This window comes from Leucoraja erinacea, chromosome 16 (genome assembly GCF_028641065.1).
Source record: "Leucoraja erinacea ecotype New England chromosome 16, Leri_hhj_1, whole genome shotgun sequence".
NCBI classification, from domain to species: Eukaryota; Metazoa; Chordata; class Chondrichthyes; order Rajiformes; family Rajidae; genus Leucoraja; species Leucoraja erinaceus.
Genome location: NC_073392.1, coordinates 23,571,708 through 23,591,322, shown reverse-complemented (window position 1 = coordinate 23,591,322; position 19,615 = coordinate 23,571,708). Strand labels below are relative to the sequence as shown.

General features: G+C 41.9%; 1 protein-coding gene across 1 annotated transcript in view; it reads right to left on the bottom strand.

Moving 5' to 3' along the window:
* Positions 1 to 19,615, bottom strand: part of ift122 (intraflagellar transport 122 homolog (Chlamydomonas)) — a 56,293-nt gene that overhangs the window by 35,747 nt on the left and 931 nt on the right. Inside the window, exons 2-11 of the mRNA XM_055647859.1 lie at positions 17,997 to 18,063; positions 17,356 to 17,440; positions 16,641 to 16,719; positions 15,787 to 15,863; positions 13,674 to 13,740; positions 11,268 to 11,408; positions 10,056 to 10,131; positions 6,717 to 6,908; positions 3,933 to 4,071; positions 1,923 to 2,125 (exon numbers count right to left, since the gene is read on the bottom strand). Of these exons, the coding sequence (XP_055503834.1) occupies positions 1,923 to 2,125; positions 3,933 to 4,071; positions 6,717 to 6,908; positions 10,056 to 10,131; positions 11,268 to 11,408; positions 13,674 to 13,740; positions 15,787 to 15,863; positions 16,641 to 16,719; positions 17,356 to 17,440; positions 17,997 to 18,063 (1,126 nt within the window). The remainder of the gene's footprint in view (positions 1 to 1,922; positions 2,126 to 3,932; positions 4,072 to 6,716; positions 6,909 to 10,055; positions 10,132 to 11,267; positions 11,409 to 13,673; positions 13,741 to 15,786; positions 15,864 to 16,640; positions 16,720 to 17,355; positions 17,441 to 17,996; positions 18,064 to 19,615) is intronic.

Sequence of the window (19,615 nt, the reverse complement as noted above, 5' to 3'; positions counted from 1 at the left end):
ACAGCCGCCTCAAGCGAGCACAAACAGATGCAACATTCAGAAAATGTAACATTTCCACATCCTACTTCATGAATGGAGTATCATTCTTAAATTAGCATTTTTTACATGAAGTACTAAAGTTGACTAATGGATCCTATGGGGGAAAAAAATAATTTAAATAATAAACAAGCCATATGACAAATACTAGAAAAAGAGACAAACTTTATAAATTGATTTATTAGAACAGATTGCACAGCAGGTGCATTGTAATTGGCAAGAACTAGCATGTGATGCTAGAGAGCGGATGACAGAAGCTCCCCCTCAGTTCCCTGCACAGTCTCTTCTATTTAGTTGATTTGACTAGTAAATTGGAGTGTGGAGCTGGAGGGCAAATTGTGCAAACCTTGTGTGAAAACAGCATGAAGTCAAGAGGTTAAGGAGCAGCATCCTGCCTACCCTCAATGGAAGTAAACTATTCCATTTTTAAACAGCGAAGGACAACAACATTGGTGATTCCACCAATTCCATTTGATTTCAACTGCAAATTAGGTGGGGCTTAATCAGTACAACACCATCCATTAAATATCCCCAAACTTCTAAACATTTGTTGCACAAATGAAGATGAATCTTGCCCAGATCAAAGCAACATGATGCAACTTTGGACTTTAAAAAAGTGCCAGAGGAACTCAGCATGTCAGACAGCATCTCTGGAAAACATAGATGGGGACGTTTTGGGTCGGATTCCTTCTTCAGACTGATTGTAGAGGGGATAAAATCATCAATGGCCAGGGGATGATCAGCCACATTCATAAAGGATGACATTTGTGCACTGATAATTGATCATAACGCAGAAGTATATAGAATCAACATGGTGGGGATAGGAGATAAGAAGGGACAAAAGCAGACTAATACAAATACTCAGTGGGTCAGGCAGGTGAAAGAGAGACAAAGTTAACATTTCTGATTGAAGATCGCTTGCAGAACTCCCAAAGAAAGAAAACTAATTTATTTCAAGCTGCGTGTAAGGTGGGAGACACAACTTTTTTTCCCCCTCCTTCTTTTTCAACTTCCAGAAATCATTGTAACACTTTCAAGAGAATCAGTAATTGTTTAATTGACAGTTTCTCTTTTCAGAAATGCTGTGGATTGCTTTCCATGGCATTTCTGATTTTATTTCAGCTTTTCAACAACTATAATTAGTTTGGGTTTTCTTCTGAATTTATTCATATCTATGTTCTTTTGATTCATTTTTCTTTTGGATAAACCTGACAATTAAATATATTTTAAATGTTCTGTTTTCATTTCCTACACTCAAATTTGTATTTGATGCTATCAACAACATGAAAATGTCATCTATAAAACATTTAAAGCCTGAAGATGGGCTCCGACCTGAAACGTCACCTCTCCAGAGAAGCTGTCTGACCTGCTGTGTTACTCCAGCACTTTGTGTCCTTTTTTTATAAACCGGTATCTGCAGTTCCTTGCTACTACCTGACGAAAATTGTTTGGAAATCCAGCCAATATAGAAACATAGAAAATAGGTGCAGGAGTAGGCCATTCGGCCCTTCGAGCCTGCACCACCATTCAATATGATCATGGCTGATCATCCAACTCAGTAACCTGTACCTGCCTTCTCTCCATACCCCCTGATCCCATTAGCCACAAGGGCCACATCTAACTCCCTCTTAAATATAGCCAATGAACTGGCCTCAACTACCTTCTGCGGGAGAGAATTCCAGAGATTCACCACTCTCTGTGTGAAAAAAGTTTTCCTCATCTCGGTCCTAAAAGATTTCCCTTTTATCCTTAAACTGTGACCCCTTGTTCTGGACTTCCCCAACATCGGGAACAATCTTCCTGCATCTATGTAACATCTGAATCATTAAAAAAATAACGACACAAATAGTGATGCCTATGAACCAAAGCATTGTTCACCAACATACCAGGCACAATATAAGATGCTGAGAGCACACGACCAACAAGTTGCACTCAAATTTCTTAGCAATCTTCTCCTTGACACGGTAATGCATGTCAGTATTATCTTCAGAAAACAGCTCATGGATCAGTATTTTTTCTGGCAGCTGGATTGCTAGTCGGTTTTTATAAATTGCAATCTTCTTCACTAGTTCCCTGCATTTGATACGCACTAGGAAAAAGGAAAACATATATCATGAATGCAGTAACTAAACATTATCAAATAGCACACACTTGAACTAAGCCCTCATTATTTAATTATCCATCTTAATGGCAAATGAAAGCCTGAGTGGACATTTTTATGGACATTACAAGATGGGCTAGCAAGCAATGAGGAGGACATGCAGAGCTTGCAAGCGGATACCAATAGGTTACACAAGGAAATGGGACTGCAGATGTAAGAATGTTGCATAGAACACAAAGTGTTAGAGTAACTCAACTGGTCAGGCAGCATTCCTGGAGGATATGGATAAACGATATTTCAGGTGAGGACACTTCTTCAAACATTGTGGCAAAGGGGAGAAACCTGGAAAAAAGGTAGGCCTGGGACAAAGCCTGGCAATGGATGGGTAGAACAAGAAAACACAAAGTGTTGGAGTAACTCTTCTGGTCACACAGCACCTCTGGAGAATACGGAAAGGCAATGTTTCACGTCAAATAAAAAGATTTAAATAGGACCTGAGGGGGAACATAATCACATGAATGGTGGCGAGTATGTGGAAGGGGATGCCAGAGGAAGTGATAGTTGTAGGTGCAATTACAATGTTTAAAAGATATTTAGATAAAGGCATGGTTAGTAAAGATTTAGAGGAATATGGGCCAAATACAGACAAAAGGACTAGCTCAGGTAAACATCTTAGCTGTCGTAAACGAGTTGGACCAAAGGGCCTGTTTTTGTGCTCAATGACTCCTTTCTCTATATTGGACCATTTGGTCCTCATGCAATGCAATACGATCATGACTGACCCTTTAACTGACTTTTCTGTCAAAGTCTTAAATGCACTTACTTGTGAAGCTTTCTTGGGTGAAGAATTCCAATACTATCCATCTAGGTGCAGCGATTTCTTCTCAGCCCAATTTATTTTGAGATGATAACTATTCCACCAGGAAAGGATTATCCCTGCATCTATCCAGTCAAAATCTATTATGTTGCACTAATATCTGTTCTTGTTCAACTAAAGTCAACACAGGCTCACTGAGCTTTATCCATCCTCCCATTCCAGAAGTCAATAATTTGAAGCTGTACACACTGTCACTATAACAAGGATTATTAATGGCAGATACAAAAAATGTAAAAGTTGAAAAGGTCAGGCAGCATTTGTGAAAATAAAAGAAACATTAATGTTTCATGTCAAAGACCAATGAAGAAGATTTGGCATGAAACATTAAATCTGCTACCTTTTCCTGCAAATTCACTATATATCCAGCCATTTTCTGCGAAAATCAAAAAAACCTGCAAATGTTGGAAATCTAAAATAAAAATGCTGGAAATACTCAGCAGGTCAAGCTATATCTGTGGGAAGAGAAATAGTTAATGTTTCAGGTCAAATCTCTTTCTCTTCCCATTGCAGGAACTATACAACAAGAGGTGCAACTCCAGAGCAAATAAAATCATGAGAGACCTCTTCCACCCCTGCAACAGACTGTTCCAGCCGTCCCATCTTGAGTTCCGCGAGCATTGCCACTTTCATTTCACTGCACATCTCGTATGTGTATGTGACAAATAAACTTGACTTGACTTGACTTGACTTGATGACATACTGAGTATTTCCAGCTATATTCTGTACCTTCATATATCCTCCATTTTTAGCTTTTGGCTGGATCATCTCATGTTTATCTCATTCAGACTTAATCACTCAACTATGATGTATCATTCATTGTTTGGTAATAATCACTATGATAAATCAGTTTAACTGCAATTGGCAAGAGAAAGCCCAGTTACCAGAAGCAACAGCTGACACCTTTGTCTGAGTCCTCACCTTTTTGCTCTGTGATGAGATGTTGGACAATAACATCAGTCATGCTGTCTCTATAGGCATAACGGTCTTTATACAGGCCATGTACTGTGCTAAAAATGATTTGGTAAAAGGCTATTGTACCATCTTGACAACCTGCAACCTTGGGAAAAAAAAACAACAAATGTTTTCCAAGTGCTCTTCATCAAACAATACAAGAATAACATGCAAACTTTTGAGGTACAATTCAATCTTAATGTAATTAAGTAACGGAATTGTTTTCAGGGGCTGAATTTCCTGTTCCTATAAAACACAAATGCCAATCTTTATTTCACGGTTACACTTGAATTATCTCATTATAAATTATACCCAATTAATATTTAAATCACTTTTACGATTTTGCAATTGTAGGAACCATTGTTTGAGTGTTTGCTTGCACAAATTAACTAAAACAAAAGAGAAATTGCTAAACTGAATATGAAGCGGCAATAAGTATAATTCTTTGCTTATTTTCATAGCTGGAATTCTCAACAACTCTAACTGAAGCACACAAGCATAGAAATTTGAACCCAACTTTTTTTCAAGTGTTTGGGTCTCAAGATTGAACCGCTAAACCAAGAAAATGTTATATTTGGGTTCAAGCATTAATTTAATCACTCCAATAAGCAATAGGAAGTGAGAATGATTGCTCAAAAGTGCATGCATGAAGATCCACAGTATAACGTGTAATTTCAGAAAAAAATTATCAGGTCAGGAGGATGGGCAATTAATTTGGAAGATAGCACCAGGTGATAGTCGGGGAACAATGGTGATTGAGTATTTTGGATTAAGCGGAACATGCCTGGTTCTATGTTCAAGTAAGTAACTATTCCGTTAAAGACCATGTACTAAGTCAAGTGCTGTCAGGGATCCCAGAATGCAACAGAACCCAGGTGTTTCAAGACGTCAGTACAAGGCAATTTTTTTTTACCCTTTACTGCTACAGCAGCAGTTTCAGACTCATTATATTTGTCAATTATGTACCGTCTCAGAATATGCTATAAAGTATGATAATCGATGATCTCATGAGTAGGTTGGAAGATTCAAATTAACTCTCTCTCTCTCTATCTAACTCTGATCTTGTATGTGTGTGTACATGTATGTGTTTTTACATCTTCGCGAAAAAACTACGCGGGAACGATAACATTTTTACATATTCCGGTTGACATTTTTCCCGTTGAGTCCAAAATCACTTTATCTGAACATTTCATGCTTTACTTCTCGACTTATTACTGAAAATGTTTAAAAATATCAAAAGACTCAATTGAAACGATGAGCTTTCACTGATGCCGTCACAATGGGTCTGCTCGGCGCCGTCTCACACACAGAATCTTCCACGCGCTTGGAGTGACGTCACAACCCCCCCCCCCCCCCCCCCCGAACCGACCACCCCCCCCCGGTTATTCGACGCCCGCCCGCAGCCTCACTCGGGTCTGGCGCCTGGTGGGGAGGCTGCTGCCGCGGGCCGAGCCCGCCCGCCACCTCGCTAGCGGTCCTCGGGTCAACAATTGCCCACCGCCTCTCTCGCGGTCCTCGGCTCGACGCCCGCCCGCGGCCTCGCTCAGGTCCATGTCCGCCCCCTCTCTCTGTCTCTGCCCTTTCCCCGTCTCTGCCTTCTCCGTCTCTGCCCTCTCCGTGTCTCTGCCCTCTCTCTCTGTCTCTGCCCTCTCTCTCTGTCTCTGCCCTCTCTCTCTCTCTGCCCCCTCCCTCTCGGCCCTGTCTCTCTCTGCGCCCTCTCTCTCCCTCGGCCCTCTTTCTCTCCCTGCCTACTCTCTGTCTCTGCTCTCTCCCTGTCTTTGCCCTCTCCCTGTCTCTACCCTCTCTGTCTCTGCCCTCTCTCTGCCTCTGCCCGCTCTCTGCCTCTGCCCTGTCTGTCTCTGCCCTCTATGTCTCTCTCTTTCTCTGCCTCTCTCTCTATCTGCATACTCTCTCTCTGCGCCCTCTCTGTCTGCGCCCCCTCTGTCTGAGCCCCCTCTCTCTGCGCCCCCTGCCTCTGCGCCCTCTGCTCCCTCTCTGCGCCCCCCCCCCTCTCTGTGCGCCCTCTCTCTCTCTGCGCCCTCTCTCTCTGTGCTCGCCCTCTCTCTCTGTGCTCGCCCTCTCTCTCTCTCTCGGCCCTTTCTCTCTGCCCTCACTCTCTCTCTCTCTGCCCTCTCTCTCTACCCCTCTCCCTCTCCCTCTCCCTCTCTAGACGCGCCTGCGAGTAGGGGGCGAGGCGTGAGTGGATAGGGCGGGGAATGGGGTAAAAGGAGTGAATGAATAATATTAATATAACATCAAGGGGGTGTGTGTGTGTGTGTGGGGGATAGTTAGAGTGTGTGTGTGTGTGTGTGTGTGTGTGTGTGTGTGTGTGAGTGAGACGCTGCAGACCCCCCCCCCCCCCCCCCCCCCCCCCCCCCACCCTGCAACCGCACGTTGAGAGGCCGGGACCCAACGGGTCCCACTTGGCCTAGTATACTATTAAAAGTCTCGTCTTGTCTGTCTGTGAGAACAAGGAACTACGGCAAAAGCTTTCACTGATGCCGTCACAACGGGTCTGCTCGGCGCCGTCTCACACACAGAATCTTCCATGCGCTTGGAGTGACATCACCCCCCCCCCCCCCCCCCCCCCCCCCCCCCCCCCCCCCCCCCCCCCCCCCCACGGGTTATTCGATTTTTCATAGGGTCTAGTTATTATTAAAAGTGAACACTGACTGGATTAAAGTGCATAAAATACAGTAAAAAGAGGCCAGAGAATGGTGTACATTAAAGATGAAGTGAAGACGATCTTACAACATAATTAGAATCCGGCTTCACCCTGCAGGTCCAAACCCAGGATTGCTGTTCTCCAATGCTACCAAGGCGAACTCCATCTTTGGTGTACAAAGAGACTTGTTTATCTGAGCCTCCCATCACAATGTACTCTCCTTTTGTGAAGTAGCTGACACAACAAGGGTCAAAATTCAATGCTCTGTCTTTTCCAATCTGGAATATAAATTTAATATTATGAAAAATGTAATCAATGCATTTGAAGCTGGTTTTCAACTTTAAACAATCTAGTTTTAATAATTTAATATATAAAGGAAAATAATATTTGCAATTATTCAAACTAGCTTGTGAGAATTCTCTAATACAGCTGTTGCCCTTCTTACAGTTAACAGAAATTTGTCCTCACAGAATTCACAAATCACCACCCCAAAAAATTGAGGTAAACCATAAATTTCACTTTGAAAGAATTGGCCTAATTAACTTTTTCTACCTTTGAGTTATCTATATCCTTTTCCACAACCATTCGAAGTCTTAGGATATCCTGGCAGCTTGGTCCCACCACCCTTTGTGTGAAAATGTTACCCCTCAGATTCCTATTAAATCTTTTCCCATTCACCTTGAACCCATGTCCTCTGGTCCTCGATTCCCCCACTCTGGGCAAGAGATTCTGTGCATCCACACGATCTATTCCTCTCATAATTTTATACACCTCTATAAGTTCAACCCTCCTCCTCCGCTCCAAGGAATAGAGACCCAGCATACTCAACCTCTCCCAATAGCTCAGACCCTCTAGTCCTGGCAACATCCTCGTAAATCTTCTCTGAATCCTTTCAAACTTGACAATATCTTTCCTATAACATGGTGCCCAGAACTGAACACAATAATCTACATGCAATCTCACCAACGTCTTATACAACTGCAACATGACCTCCCAACTTGTTATATGCTCCTTCACTGATGCTGGTTCTACTTCACCTCGCTCACTTCCCAGAACCAAGTCCAGTGATGCCACTATCTCTACTGGGTCAGAAACATGCTGAAAGAAAAAAGTGCCTGAAACACAATATCGGTACCTCATCCCCTTCTTTGTCCTTTATGTAACTGCTGAATGCCACTTTCTTCCACCTTATCACTTGATTCCTTTAATATTCAAAACTGTGACTATTTCTGTCCAAATATTCCAGGTGAAGTCCCACCAATGCTTTATATAATGGCATTACACTCCTGACTGGAGTCTTGTACATGATGGCAGTGAGTTTCTCGCTGCGGGATTCCGAGCCTCTGACATGCACTGCTACGTTGTGTATATGGTGACTGTAGTTCAATTTCTGATTGATGGTAATGGAGTTTAATCTGGGCAAGTAAGAGGTGTTGCACTTTGGGTGGTTGAATGTAAGTGGAAAGATATACAATTAATGGCCCTTAACAACATTGTAGAACAGAGGGATCCAACACCATAACTCCCTGAGACTGGCAACACAAGTAGGGAGAGTGGTAAAAAAAAAAGAAACATTTGGTATGGTTACCTTCATTGTTGGTCATGCATACAAGAGTCAGCAAGTTGTGCTGCAGCCTTATAAAATGTTGGTTAGACCATATTTGAGGTACTGTGTGTACATTTAGTCACTACACTACAAGACGAATGTGGAGGATTTGGAGAGGGCACAAAACAGGATTACCAGGATACCGTCTGGATATGAGGGTATTAACTACAAGGAGAAGTTGAACAAATTTAGATTGTTTTTCCTAGAGTCCTGGAGACAGAGAGCAGTCATATAGTCTTAGTGTGGAAACAGGCCATTCGGCCCAATTTGCCCTTGCCGACCAACATGCCCCATCTACACTAGTCCCACCTGCCCGCATTTGGCCCATATCCCTCTAAATCTATCCTATCCATGTACCTGTTTAAATGTTTCTTAAACATTATGATAGTACCTGCTGCAACTACCACCTCTGGCAGCTAGTTCCATATAATTACCATCCTTTGTGTAATAAAGTTGCCCCTCAGGTTCTATTGAATCTTCCCGCCCCCCCCCCCCCCCACTGCCCCCTCACCTTAAATGTATGTTCTCTAATTCTTGATTTTCCTACTCTGGGTAAAAGATGATGCATTTACCCTATCCATACCACTCATGGTCTTGTACATCTTTAAAAGATCACCCCTCATCCTCCTTCGCTCCAAGGAATACAGTCCTAGCCTGCTCAACCTCCCCCTGTAAGCTCAGTACCTCGAATTCTGAAAACATCCTCGAAAATCTTTGTTGCACCCATTTCAGCTTAACAACATTTTTCCCATAACAGGATGGCAATAACTCAATACAATACTCTAAATGCGGCCTCACCAATGTCGAGCCAGATCTGATAAAATTAAGAGGAACATAGATCGGATAGATAGTGAGAACCCTTTTCCCACAGTATAAATGCCAAATATTAGAGGGCATATTTTAATTTATGGAGGGTGGGGGAGGGGGAGGATAGTTTAAAGGAGATAGGCATGGCAGTTTCATTTTTACATAGAGAGTGGTACGTACCTGGAAATACGACAGTGACATTTAAGATGCTTTTAAGATAACTTTTAAGAAGCTTTTAAGACACATGGATATGCAGTGAATGGAGAGATATGGATCATGTGCAAGTAGAAGGGATTCATTTAATTTGGCACCATGTTCGGCACAGACATCGTGGGCCAATAGGACCTGTCCGTGTGGTGCACTGTTCTATGTAATGGAGCACAGGAGGTGGCCATGCACCGTGACAATCGTCTTTAAAAATTCAACATTGGCTTTCCCTAATTAATCTACATTAATCGAAGAATCCGCTAAACTTGTCCCTAATTTTCAATTTTAAAGTTCTTGCAAAATAGTTGCAATTCTATAGTTCTCAGAAGCGATCCAATAGCTGCAGATAATCTCCAATTGTGAGTTCTAGCCCTACCTTTGCTGGTTTACTGAAGTCAGTGTTCTAACCAACACTGGGTATATTGTTGTTTGCTTCAGGAAGAAAAATTAGTAATTCTTTTTTCTTCCATTGCTGGATTTTTCTGACTATTCACAACTAAATATTACACAGACATTTCTCCAGACATTTTAAGTTTACCTCACCCACACACTTATAGTTCAATTCACACTCTACATCTTGTCAATTTTCATATGATGCTGGTTTACCTATTGGCATTCTGAAATCCATAAATATACATTTTAAAGACTTTGATATGGAGACTGTTAGTTAGGGCAAAGTATTTACCAGATGGATCGTTCATTCCTGGTGATAACCGGAAGAATCATGTATACTGTTAAATAAACTGATTTCATACAAATTCCTGTGCCTTTTTTACTCCATTACAGAAGTGTTTCCCAAACATACTTGCTTGCCACTCAGCTGGTAGAATGAAAGCCGCTGTCCCCAATCTGCTACAGCAAGGATGTCAGTGTGTTCATCTCTGTAAGATGCAAAACAATCGTCAGACTGTATCAGTTGACTGCATATCAAATATTTATATAATTTAATATATGATATATCAGATCATTTATAATAAAAAATATCATTAATATTACCCTCTGCCAGTTATGCTCTGACATCTTGGCTAATTCAATTGGCTCTGAAATTTGAAGGACAATAAATGCTCGTTTCAGGAATTTTCAAAGGGAAAACTTTGGTATGTTTAAATCTTAATGCCCTCAACTAAACCATGGGCAGAGTTTGAATGAAGTCCTGATGGAAGTATATGAAATTACGAGGGACATAATTAGGTAGATAGTCAGAACTTTATTCCCAGGGTAGCTTTAAGACGAGAGGGGGGCAAAGTTTAAAGAAGATGTGCGGGTCGTGTTTTTTTTTTAAACAGTGATGGGTGCCTAGAAAGGGCAGCTAAGAGTGGTGGTGGAGGCAGATACAATCATGGCTTTTAGATGGGCACATGTACAGTATAAGCAGGAAATGGAGGAATATGTATCGTATGCAGGCAGAGGACATTAGTTTAACTTGACATAATGTGCAGCATGGAGATCGGAGGTTGAAGGGACTGTCCCTATGTTGTTTTGTTTTACGTTAATGAATAATGATGATTTTTTTTTTGTTGGAGAACTAAACAAACTGCAAACCGAAACTACTCAAATGCAATTCCATATGTTCTAACAGTCCAGGGAGAGAAGAAATATTAATCTGATTCTTTGGACAGTTTTTAAACCACGTTTTCAGTAGTCAATAAACATTCAGGGAAGCAACACTATTTGACACAGTGTTTTAGTATTACTGTTCATAATTCACACCAATATAAATTTAAATAGCAATAACTAGGTTTTAAGTATTCAGCATTGCCTGCAATTATTTTTTTGACAAGTTTATGTGGCTTTGAAGAATATTCATTCTAAAGCTCTCAGATAGTTCAGAATAGTTTGCAATGCCATTAAAAATAATTACTGATTATGAAAGTAAATACTGCACAATTTTGTCAAGATGATAGTTTACATTAAAAAAAGATTACCTTTGCTTTTTTTTTTTTTTTTTGCACTGCATGTATATGAACAACTGTATACATTGTCTTATGTTTTCAAAATTCTGCATCTCCTTACTTACTTGGATGGATTCCAGCAAATTGACCATATTGGGACACCACCAGCTCGCTCAATTCTGACTTTTTCTTCTCCATTCTTACTTCGGATACTGACAATACCATTATATAGGCCAATGGCCAAGTACTGACCATCATTTGTCCAACTAGAAAAAGTGTAGCCAAAAAAAAGAAAGATTTTTAAAATATTCCACTTTAACAGGACAAAATTCCACTAAATTAATTTTGTAGTAATGCATGTATGCTCATTACTTTTACAAATGTTATCTGCTTTCCATAACTCTAAATTGGGTCCCAACACAAAACGTCACCTATCCATGTTCTCCAGGGATGTTGCCTGACCTGCTGAGTTACTCCACCTGTTTATGTCTCTTTTCCAAAACGTGGCACCTACTTGACTATCCTTCAAACTAAGCACCTTGTTGAAATAAGTAGTGCTTGGATAATTTACTTTCTCTGATGCTCAGTGATTAATTTAACCTACTGTTGATCCTGTGACTTCAGGAAACAGATCACATACAATAGGATTGTAAGGTCAGTAAATGTTTTTAAAATGCAAAACGTTGCATAGGTAATATAAAAAATATAAAGATGACAAGGCCTTCTGACATATGAGTGATGTGATTATTGTAATACCTGGTAATAACCAGGGTGTGACCAAATGTATTCACAACAATTATTAATACAAAACATTTCAGGTAGGCAGTGGATAAGAAGGTAAATCTCCCACAATCTAGGTTAGATAACACCATCCCCTCCTACCCTATTGTTTTTATAGGCCTATCACTGAAGACAAAGATTTATTTTCCCCAAACTGAAGAGAATTTGTCCTTGATGCTTCTGCACCAATGCCTTGAAGCCAACATTGAAATGTATCTACAAACATGAAAATCCAAAATTATTATATCTTCATAACAGTGGTATTGTAGATTGAGAAGATAGTTATTAAAATATTTACAGTAGGATTTATAAAGTGAGAGGGGGAGAGTTTAATGGAGATGTGCAGAGCAATTTTTTTTACACAGTGTTGAAGGTCTGGAACGCACTGCCAGATACAATGGTGGCTTTAAAGAGGTACATGGAAGTACTGCAGATGCTGGTTTACACCAAAGATAGACACAAAAAATCTGGAGTAACTCAGCGGGTCAGGCAGCATCTCTGGAGTAAATGGAATAATTAATGTTTCGGGTTGAGACTGAAGCTCAGACTGCAGTCTGAAGAAGGGTCTTGACCAGAAACGTCACCTACTCCTTTTCTCCAGAGATGCTGCCTGACCTGCTGAGTTACTCCAGCTTTTTTTTGTTTAACTTGGCATCATGTTTGGCACAAACATTGTGGGCCAAAGAGCCCACTCCTGTGTTGTACTATTCTATAACTTTGATCAGTTGGGTAAGCTGGCTGCGAAATGGTTAATGGAGTTTAATGTAGATGAGTGCGAGTTGGTGCCATTTGGGAAATCAAACTTGGGCAGAATCTTCATAATAAATGTCAGGGTCCTGGGGATGTTGTAGGGCAGAGGGAACTAGGAATGCAGGTACAGTGCCCTCCATAATGTTTGGGACAAAGGCCCATCATTTATTTATTTGCCTCTGTACTCCACAATTTGAGGTTTGTAATAGAAAAAAATCACATGTGGTTAAGGTGCACTGTCAGATTTTAATAAAGGCAATTTTTATACAGTGTTTCCACTTTGAAGGAAATTACCCAGAATTCGGTAAATTCTGGTTGTCTTTGGGTAATTTTAGGGAAATTAAATAATTTCGGGACATTTCCGCATCCGGCCCATGGGATGATTTGGGGGAAAAAAATATTTGCGAACATCCACGCCTGCGCAGTTGGGGGAGGCTGGTGACACAGTAGGGACGCAAAATGACATTGTCTCCCCGCGCATGCGCAGTGGGCCCGGACGGGATCAGATCACCACCATTTTCACTACACACAATCAGACATCGCCTTGTGCCTGGTCTGGGCGAGTGGGGCCATGGAATATTGCGTTGGGGGAGGGGGGTAGGTCGGTTTGTTTTATATCAGGGCTGTCAAACTACCCTCAAAGGGGTCCAATCCGGCCCGTGGGATGATTTGGAATAAAAAAGGAGTGCTCGTTTCTCCGGGCCTGGGGCTGTGGTGTCTGCCCACCCGGTCCATCGCCTCCATCCGCAACGTTGGAGCCTGGTCGCCTGGCGTCCAGGGAGCTGGTCTGTTGGGAGACCGTTCTCCCGTTGCCGGGTGGGAGCGGGTACGACTGATTCTAAACCCAGTCCTAGCAGCGGCCATGACCCCGACCCCAGGCGCTGTGACAGTAATAACAAATGTGAAGCTTACATAATTCGTAACTACAATAAACTTTGCAAATTAACATCAGTAGTTCAAACATCTTTAAAACTAAAAAGCATTGGTAAAGACTGGTATACCTGCAGCAAGTGATTTTGCTATTGACTTTGTGTTTGGAGACAGATTTTTGTTCTGGGGACCACAAACCTATATTCAAATTACCAAAGAACAATAAACTTAAATTATTGTAAATGTGAAAATTCTAAAAGAATATACAATAGTACAGCAGATGAACCGACCAATTGGCCCACATTGTTCATATTGAACATGATGCCACGTAAAACTAATCTCCTCTGCCTGCACGTGACCCATACCCCCCCCCCCTAATTCCGCCCCTAGCGATAGTGGGGGGTGGGGGGGTAGGGGGATAGATGGGGGGGGGGGGTAGGGAGGGGAGAGGAGTTATGGAGGGAGGGAGTGACTGAGGGTCGGGGAAAGGAGAGGGAGGGAGAGGTGAGGGAGGAGCACGCAAGGAGGGAAATGAGCGGCACCCTCGAGATCCTGGGGAGGTGAGGAGGGAGAATGGAGGGGATTGAGGTAGAGGAGGGGGGTAAGGACAGAGGGGGGGAAAGTGGGGGAGGTGAGGAGGTGGGGGGGGGAGGGGGAATAGAGGGAGAGGCGTGGGGGAGGTAGGGAGTGGGGAATGGAGGGGGGGAGGTGAGGAGGGATAGTGGGTGGGGGGGGAGATAGGGAGAGGGGAGGTGTGGGGGATGGAGGGATAGGGGGAGGGTAGGGAGGGGAGAGGAGGTATGGAGGGAAGGAAGGAGTGACTGAGGGTAGGGGAAAGGAGATTTGGGGAGGAGCAGGAGGAGGGGAAAGAAAAAGGCGAGGGTAAAGAGGAGGGGAGAGGGAGTGCTGGGGATGAGGGGAAATGAGCCACGCCTGCGCAGTTGGGGGCTATGCGTGGAATATTGCGTTGGGGGAACGGGTTGCGTTGGGGGAATGGGTGAGTGGTGGAATATTGCGTTGGGGGAGCAGACCCAATGGGTCTGCACTTAGTCTCGCACTCCCTAAAGCCTCTAGGTATTCATGCTGCATACTAGCTTTGTAACATCTGTGACAAGTTGGGCTGAAGAGCCTGTTTCCACTTTGCATGACTCTATAATAATTTTGAACTTTGTTGCATGAATGAAAAAAAGGCAGGCGAAAGGTGGCATTGGTCATGAGTGGCATTGGCAGAGCAGCTCTGACCACATGTACATGTTCCAATTCATCACACATGCAGGCCAACAAAGAACATTTACTACTCAATCCAAGAATTGTAGAGAAACATGTAAGCAATGGTGACCAAATATAATACAGTGTAAGATCACAATTAAAGACAGGAGTTTGACAAAGGTCATATAATCACTGAGTACAGGAAAGGATAGGTAGTAGCAACTGCAGGGTGAATACACAGAGTACTCAAATGGAGAAAGACTACAGAAACCTGGAATGGGTGACGTTTCAGGTCAAGACCCTTCTTTAGAGTTTGTCCCGCTGAGTTACTGCAGCATTTTGCCCCTATCGACAGATATCCTGAACCATGGTGTTGGTCAGGACCGCTCCTGATCACGAAAAACATTGAAAATCTGTCTCACTTTACTACACTATTAAATTGTGCTTTGCTGTCCCTGTTGAATTGCTTCTTGAATCAGTGCCCTGATCAGTTAGGTCACCCACTCAGTAGCCTTCACTTTAAGACATACAACTGAAGGAAACTCATACCCACTGGACATTTGCAATGGTTCTGGCTCCCGCACTTTAACCATATTGGTCATTTTCACTTGCAGTCAGAATCCCCTAACCCTAACCAAGTCAATACCCTATTTTATAGGAGGTTACTGCCTCTAGCACAAAGCTTCCAGATAACACTCCCTGTTCCTACTGTTTAAACAAACATTGTCAGCATAGCACATAAAAAATTCACGATAAACCGAAAAAAATATGAATCATATATGCAGTCCAAAACAATATACCTGTAATGCTTTCAGAATTAGAAGAGATGTATTCCACAATTTTTCTTTTTTTTTTGGTCACGGAATGGGCCATTATTGAAAAAATCTCTATGATTACATCAATTCTTTCCGTACACTGAACATTAGCTGCTCATATCGAAAGTCTCCAACAAGAAAGAACTTCTTACAAACATTAAAAAAGAACACTAATATCATGATTTTATATAAGTTTTAACAATATTAAAGATCAAATTACCAAAATCACTGGAGGAGCAGGAAGCCAGTCGGTGAGTTACTGGATTATATGCAATGCACTGAATGGAATCATTATGGCTACATTGGGAGGAAAACATAAAAAATAATTAATCATTTCAAATTAGATCATAAAGATAAAGTATTTTAAATTGCACTATGGAGGGATCTGCCCAGTGCAGGACAATAAAACTCATAATCCAGTATCTAGTTGTTCAGAAATCCTAAAACCTTCATGCCTGGCTCACTCATTCATCTACAGTGTTGACCATGCATTTGGAGTATAAGAGCTTGCGGCGATAGCCAGAGGTTTAGGCAGCTGAAGTACAAGTAAGAGAAGATCCAAACTCTTTGTATCGCAGAATCCAAACAGATATGTGGAGGACCACTCTCTGAATGAAAAATTGCTAGCTCAGATTCCATCTACACCTCTTACCCCAAACTTATGCCCTCTAGATTTAAACACATCTGGTTGACTCCCCCATCATGAAAAATAACAAATCGTTATTGCATAAAAACGTCTCAACTCCTTTTTAGCCAACATAACATTTTACCAATTACAGGCAAAGAAATGTACAAGCGAAGATTGGTAACATATCTTAGCAATATCTGTGAGCTATCTGTGTCCCATCCCTATAATCAACATTTTCTCTGCCATTGTTTGTTCCCTCCCCAGCTGAAATTACAAACAATATTTGGGGGTGGATGTTAATTTAAGTTTCCGTTTTAACAAGGATCCAGAATATAATTTTAGAACAGCAACATTTGTATTCGAATTTGATCATCAGTTTGTTACGATTTCCAGGAGCTCCACAATGCTCATTTCATGAGTAAAAGAAACCAATAAAGAAAACTCACGTATACTTCAAGATGCCTTCTAATTTAGAGGTCCAGATAATAATACTCTTGTCAGCGGAACCTGATGCAAATCGCTTACCTGAGATAAATAGTATTAGTAACATTAAGTTTCAAAATTGTAAGTTCAAATCAGAGTAGCTGCTGAATAATAAATAATTGTCAAAGTATACAAATCATCCATCAGATTTCCCAAAATGCAAAAAGGTATCAGTCTTCCAATTGAGGACATTTAGTAAGCTAATGTTAGGAAGCTAATATTAAAAAAAGCATGCTGCATCAAAGGATCCAATGGATCAAGTTTTAGTATCTATTGAATTAATATTTTTCTCTGAATCATAGGAGGGGGGGACTTGTTGACGTTGAAGCACAACTAGGTTTATTACCCAGACCTCAGGTGGGAAACTCTGCATATGTACTTCCTACATATGTGTCCTTCCTCACCGTCTGGACTGGCAGCAATGCTAAGAAAAGCGGTAACAGATTGTGTGTCTGATGAACTTGTAATAACAAGGGGTGGAGTTGAGTGAGCGAGGGGATGGAGGGAGAGTTTCTCAAACTTCTCTCACCCTCTGCATTCGTAGTGACTCGTAACCACTCCTGAAAAGAGTGATTCATCAGTCTATGCCACTGATCCTATAGCCCTCAAAGAATATAACTAGTTTCTCCTCTCTAACTTACAAATCTATTCTTCAGGCACAAGAGCATTGCCACTTACCATCTTTAGCATAGGCTACACAGTAGACTGTGTCGCGGTGTCCTTTGAGTGGTTGAATGAGCGTTCCGTCCGAAGAGTCGTAGACCTACAAATAGTGCGTGGCAAATTTTATATTTCCTTCACAAGGACAACATTGTTCTCTTGATCTTTACTGTCAATTGCACAAATGTAATCTTATCACAGCAGAACATCACCACCCATACCTTGGACGCTACAAATTCAACATCATGATAGATCAGACCATCTTCAGCTGTACAGTATGTGGAGTCCTTTGAACTTGCAATGCAATTCAATAAGATCATGATTGATCTGATCTTTGTCCTCAACTACCATCTTCCTGCCCAATCATCTAAACTTTCAAATCCTATGCATTCAAAAAAATCAATGAGCAACATATGCCAACTGACTTGCAGATTTTTCCATCACTTTGTTTGTTTCAGTTTGCCAGCTCTTTTTAGTCTGCATTTTTATATTTTCTTTTCTGCAGTCAACTCTTTGAAGCTGCAATATTGCCGTGATCTGCATGCCAGAACGTCAATGCAAATCTGATGTCCCTTTAGAACTCAATAAAGAAAGTGCTGCCATGGGCGATCTACTGTGGTGTACGTGTTGAAAGATGAGGTAAAAGTATTACAACATACCAGAACTCTGTTTCCTGATGCTACTATCAACTGGGTGCCATCTGGTTTGAATGCTATATCGTAAATACTGTGGAAATGCAAATTTAAAAAAAGTTGTTAATCTGGAAGGAATTAATGCAAAAATAAAATTCAGGTGTTACAGCCTATGATTAAATACAGATTACAGACAAATTAACTTAGTTACCATCCCAGAAAAAAAAAATTGCACCGTGTATAATTTATCCTCTCCTCGCTGAACCCAATCCCATTGTCCCAGTTTACCAACTCTCGACCTGGTAATTTATTCCCAACTTCCAGTCCATTATCGGGGGAAAGGGAAGAGAGAGGAGGGGGACCAAATAGTAGGGGAAATTAGCATAGTGAATGTAGATTACCTGTAACTGGAAAGTTCTATGTTCATGTCATCGGGTTGTAGACTACTCAGGTAAAATACGAGGTACTGTTCTTCTAGTTTGTGTTTGGTTTCACTATGGCAGTGGAGCTGGCGAAAGACTGACTTCGAATGGGGAGTTGAAATGGCATGCAAATGGGAGGCAAGGATGGTGAATGTGGGCAGACTGCAGGCATTATGCTAAATGGTTGCTCAGTCTATGCATTGTCTCATTGATATGGAGGAGGCCACACTGAGAGCACTAAAAAAAGGAGACAATATTGGAAGGGGAGCAAGTGAGTCCATGCCTCACCTGGAAGAGCTTTTGGGTGCCTGGATGGTGGTGAGGGAAGAGGTATAGAGATGTGTTGCATCAAGTACAGTTGCAGAAAACGTACCATGTGATGGGGAGGAGTGGGTGGCTGGGTGCGATGAGCAACTCCAGTAATCACAGAGAGAGTTGTCCCTAAAAAAAGCAGATAGAAGTGGGGAGAAGATGGGCCTGGAGGCAGGATCTCATTGCAGCTAATGGAAATGATAAAGGACAATGTCCTGCTTGCAAAGGCTGGTAGGATGAAAGGTGAAGTTCAAGTACACGATCTCTGTGCTGCCTGGATGGAGGAGGTGAGGGCAGGTCCAAGAATTGGAGGAAATGCAAATGACAGTTGCATCAACCACTGTAAAAGGGAAGCCACATTTTCTGAAAAAGTGAGAACAGACGCAGCAGAGACAGATAAATCGAAAGAAAGTGATGGCACTCTTATGAGAGACTGGGTGGGAGGAGATGCAGTCGGGGTAACTGAGAGAGTCTGAAGAAGGGTCTCGAACCGAAGCATCACCCATTCCTTCCCTCCAGAGATGCTGCCTGGCCCGCTGAGTTACTCCAGCATTTTGTGTCTGTGGGAGTCAGTGGTTTTCTCATGTCCACCAGCGTGCACCAACTTCTTTGTGCGCATGAAATTCACAGAGTAAACATTATGCATACAGAAATGATAAATACAATACAATGATGAGCTCAAAAGCAGCAGAATTGTGCAAGATTGTAGTGCAAAATCCAAGCAGTGCAAAAAAATATTAAAATACAATATTGGAATAATCGAGTGAGGTAAATAGTTTGTGGCAGCACCTCTAGGATGGGGGTGTGAAACAGGTGGTTGGTTTGGAAGTTAGATAGCAGTGGGCAAGAAGCTGTATTTAAGTCTGAAAGTTCAAGCTCCTGGATCATCTTCCAAAAGGTAGAAGACTGAAA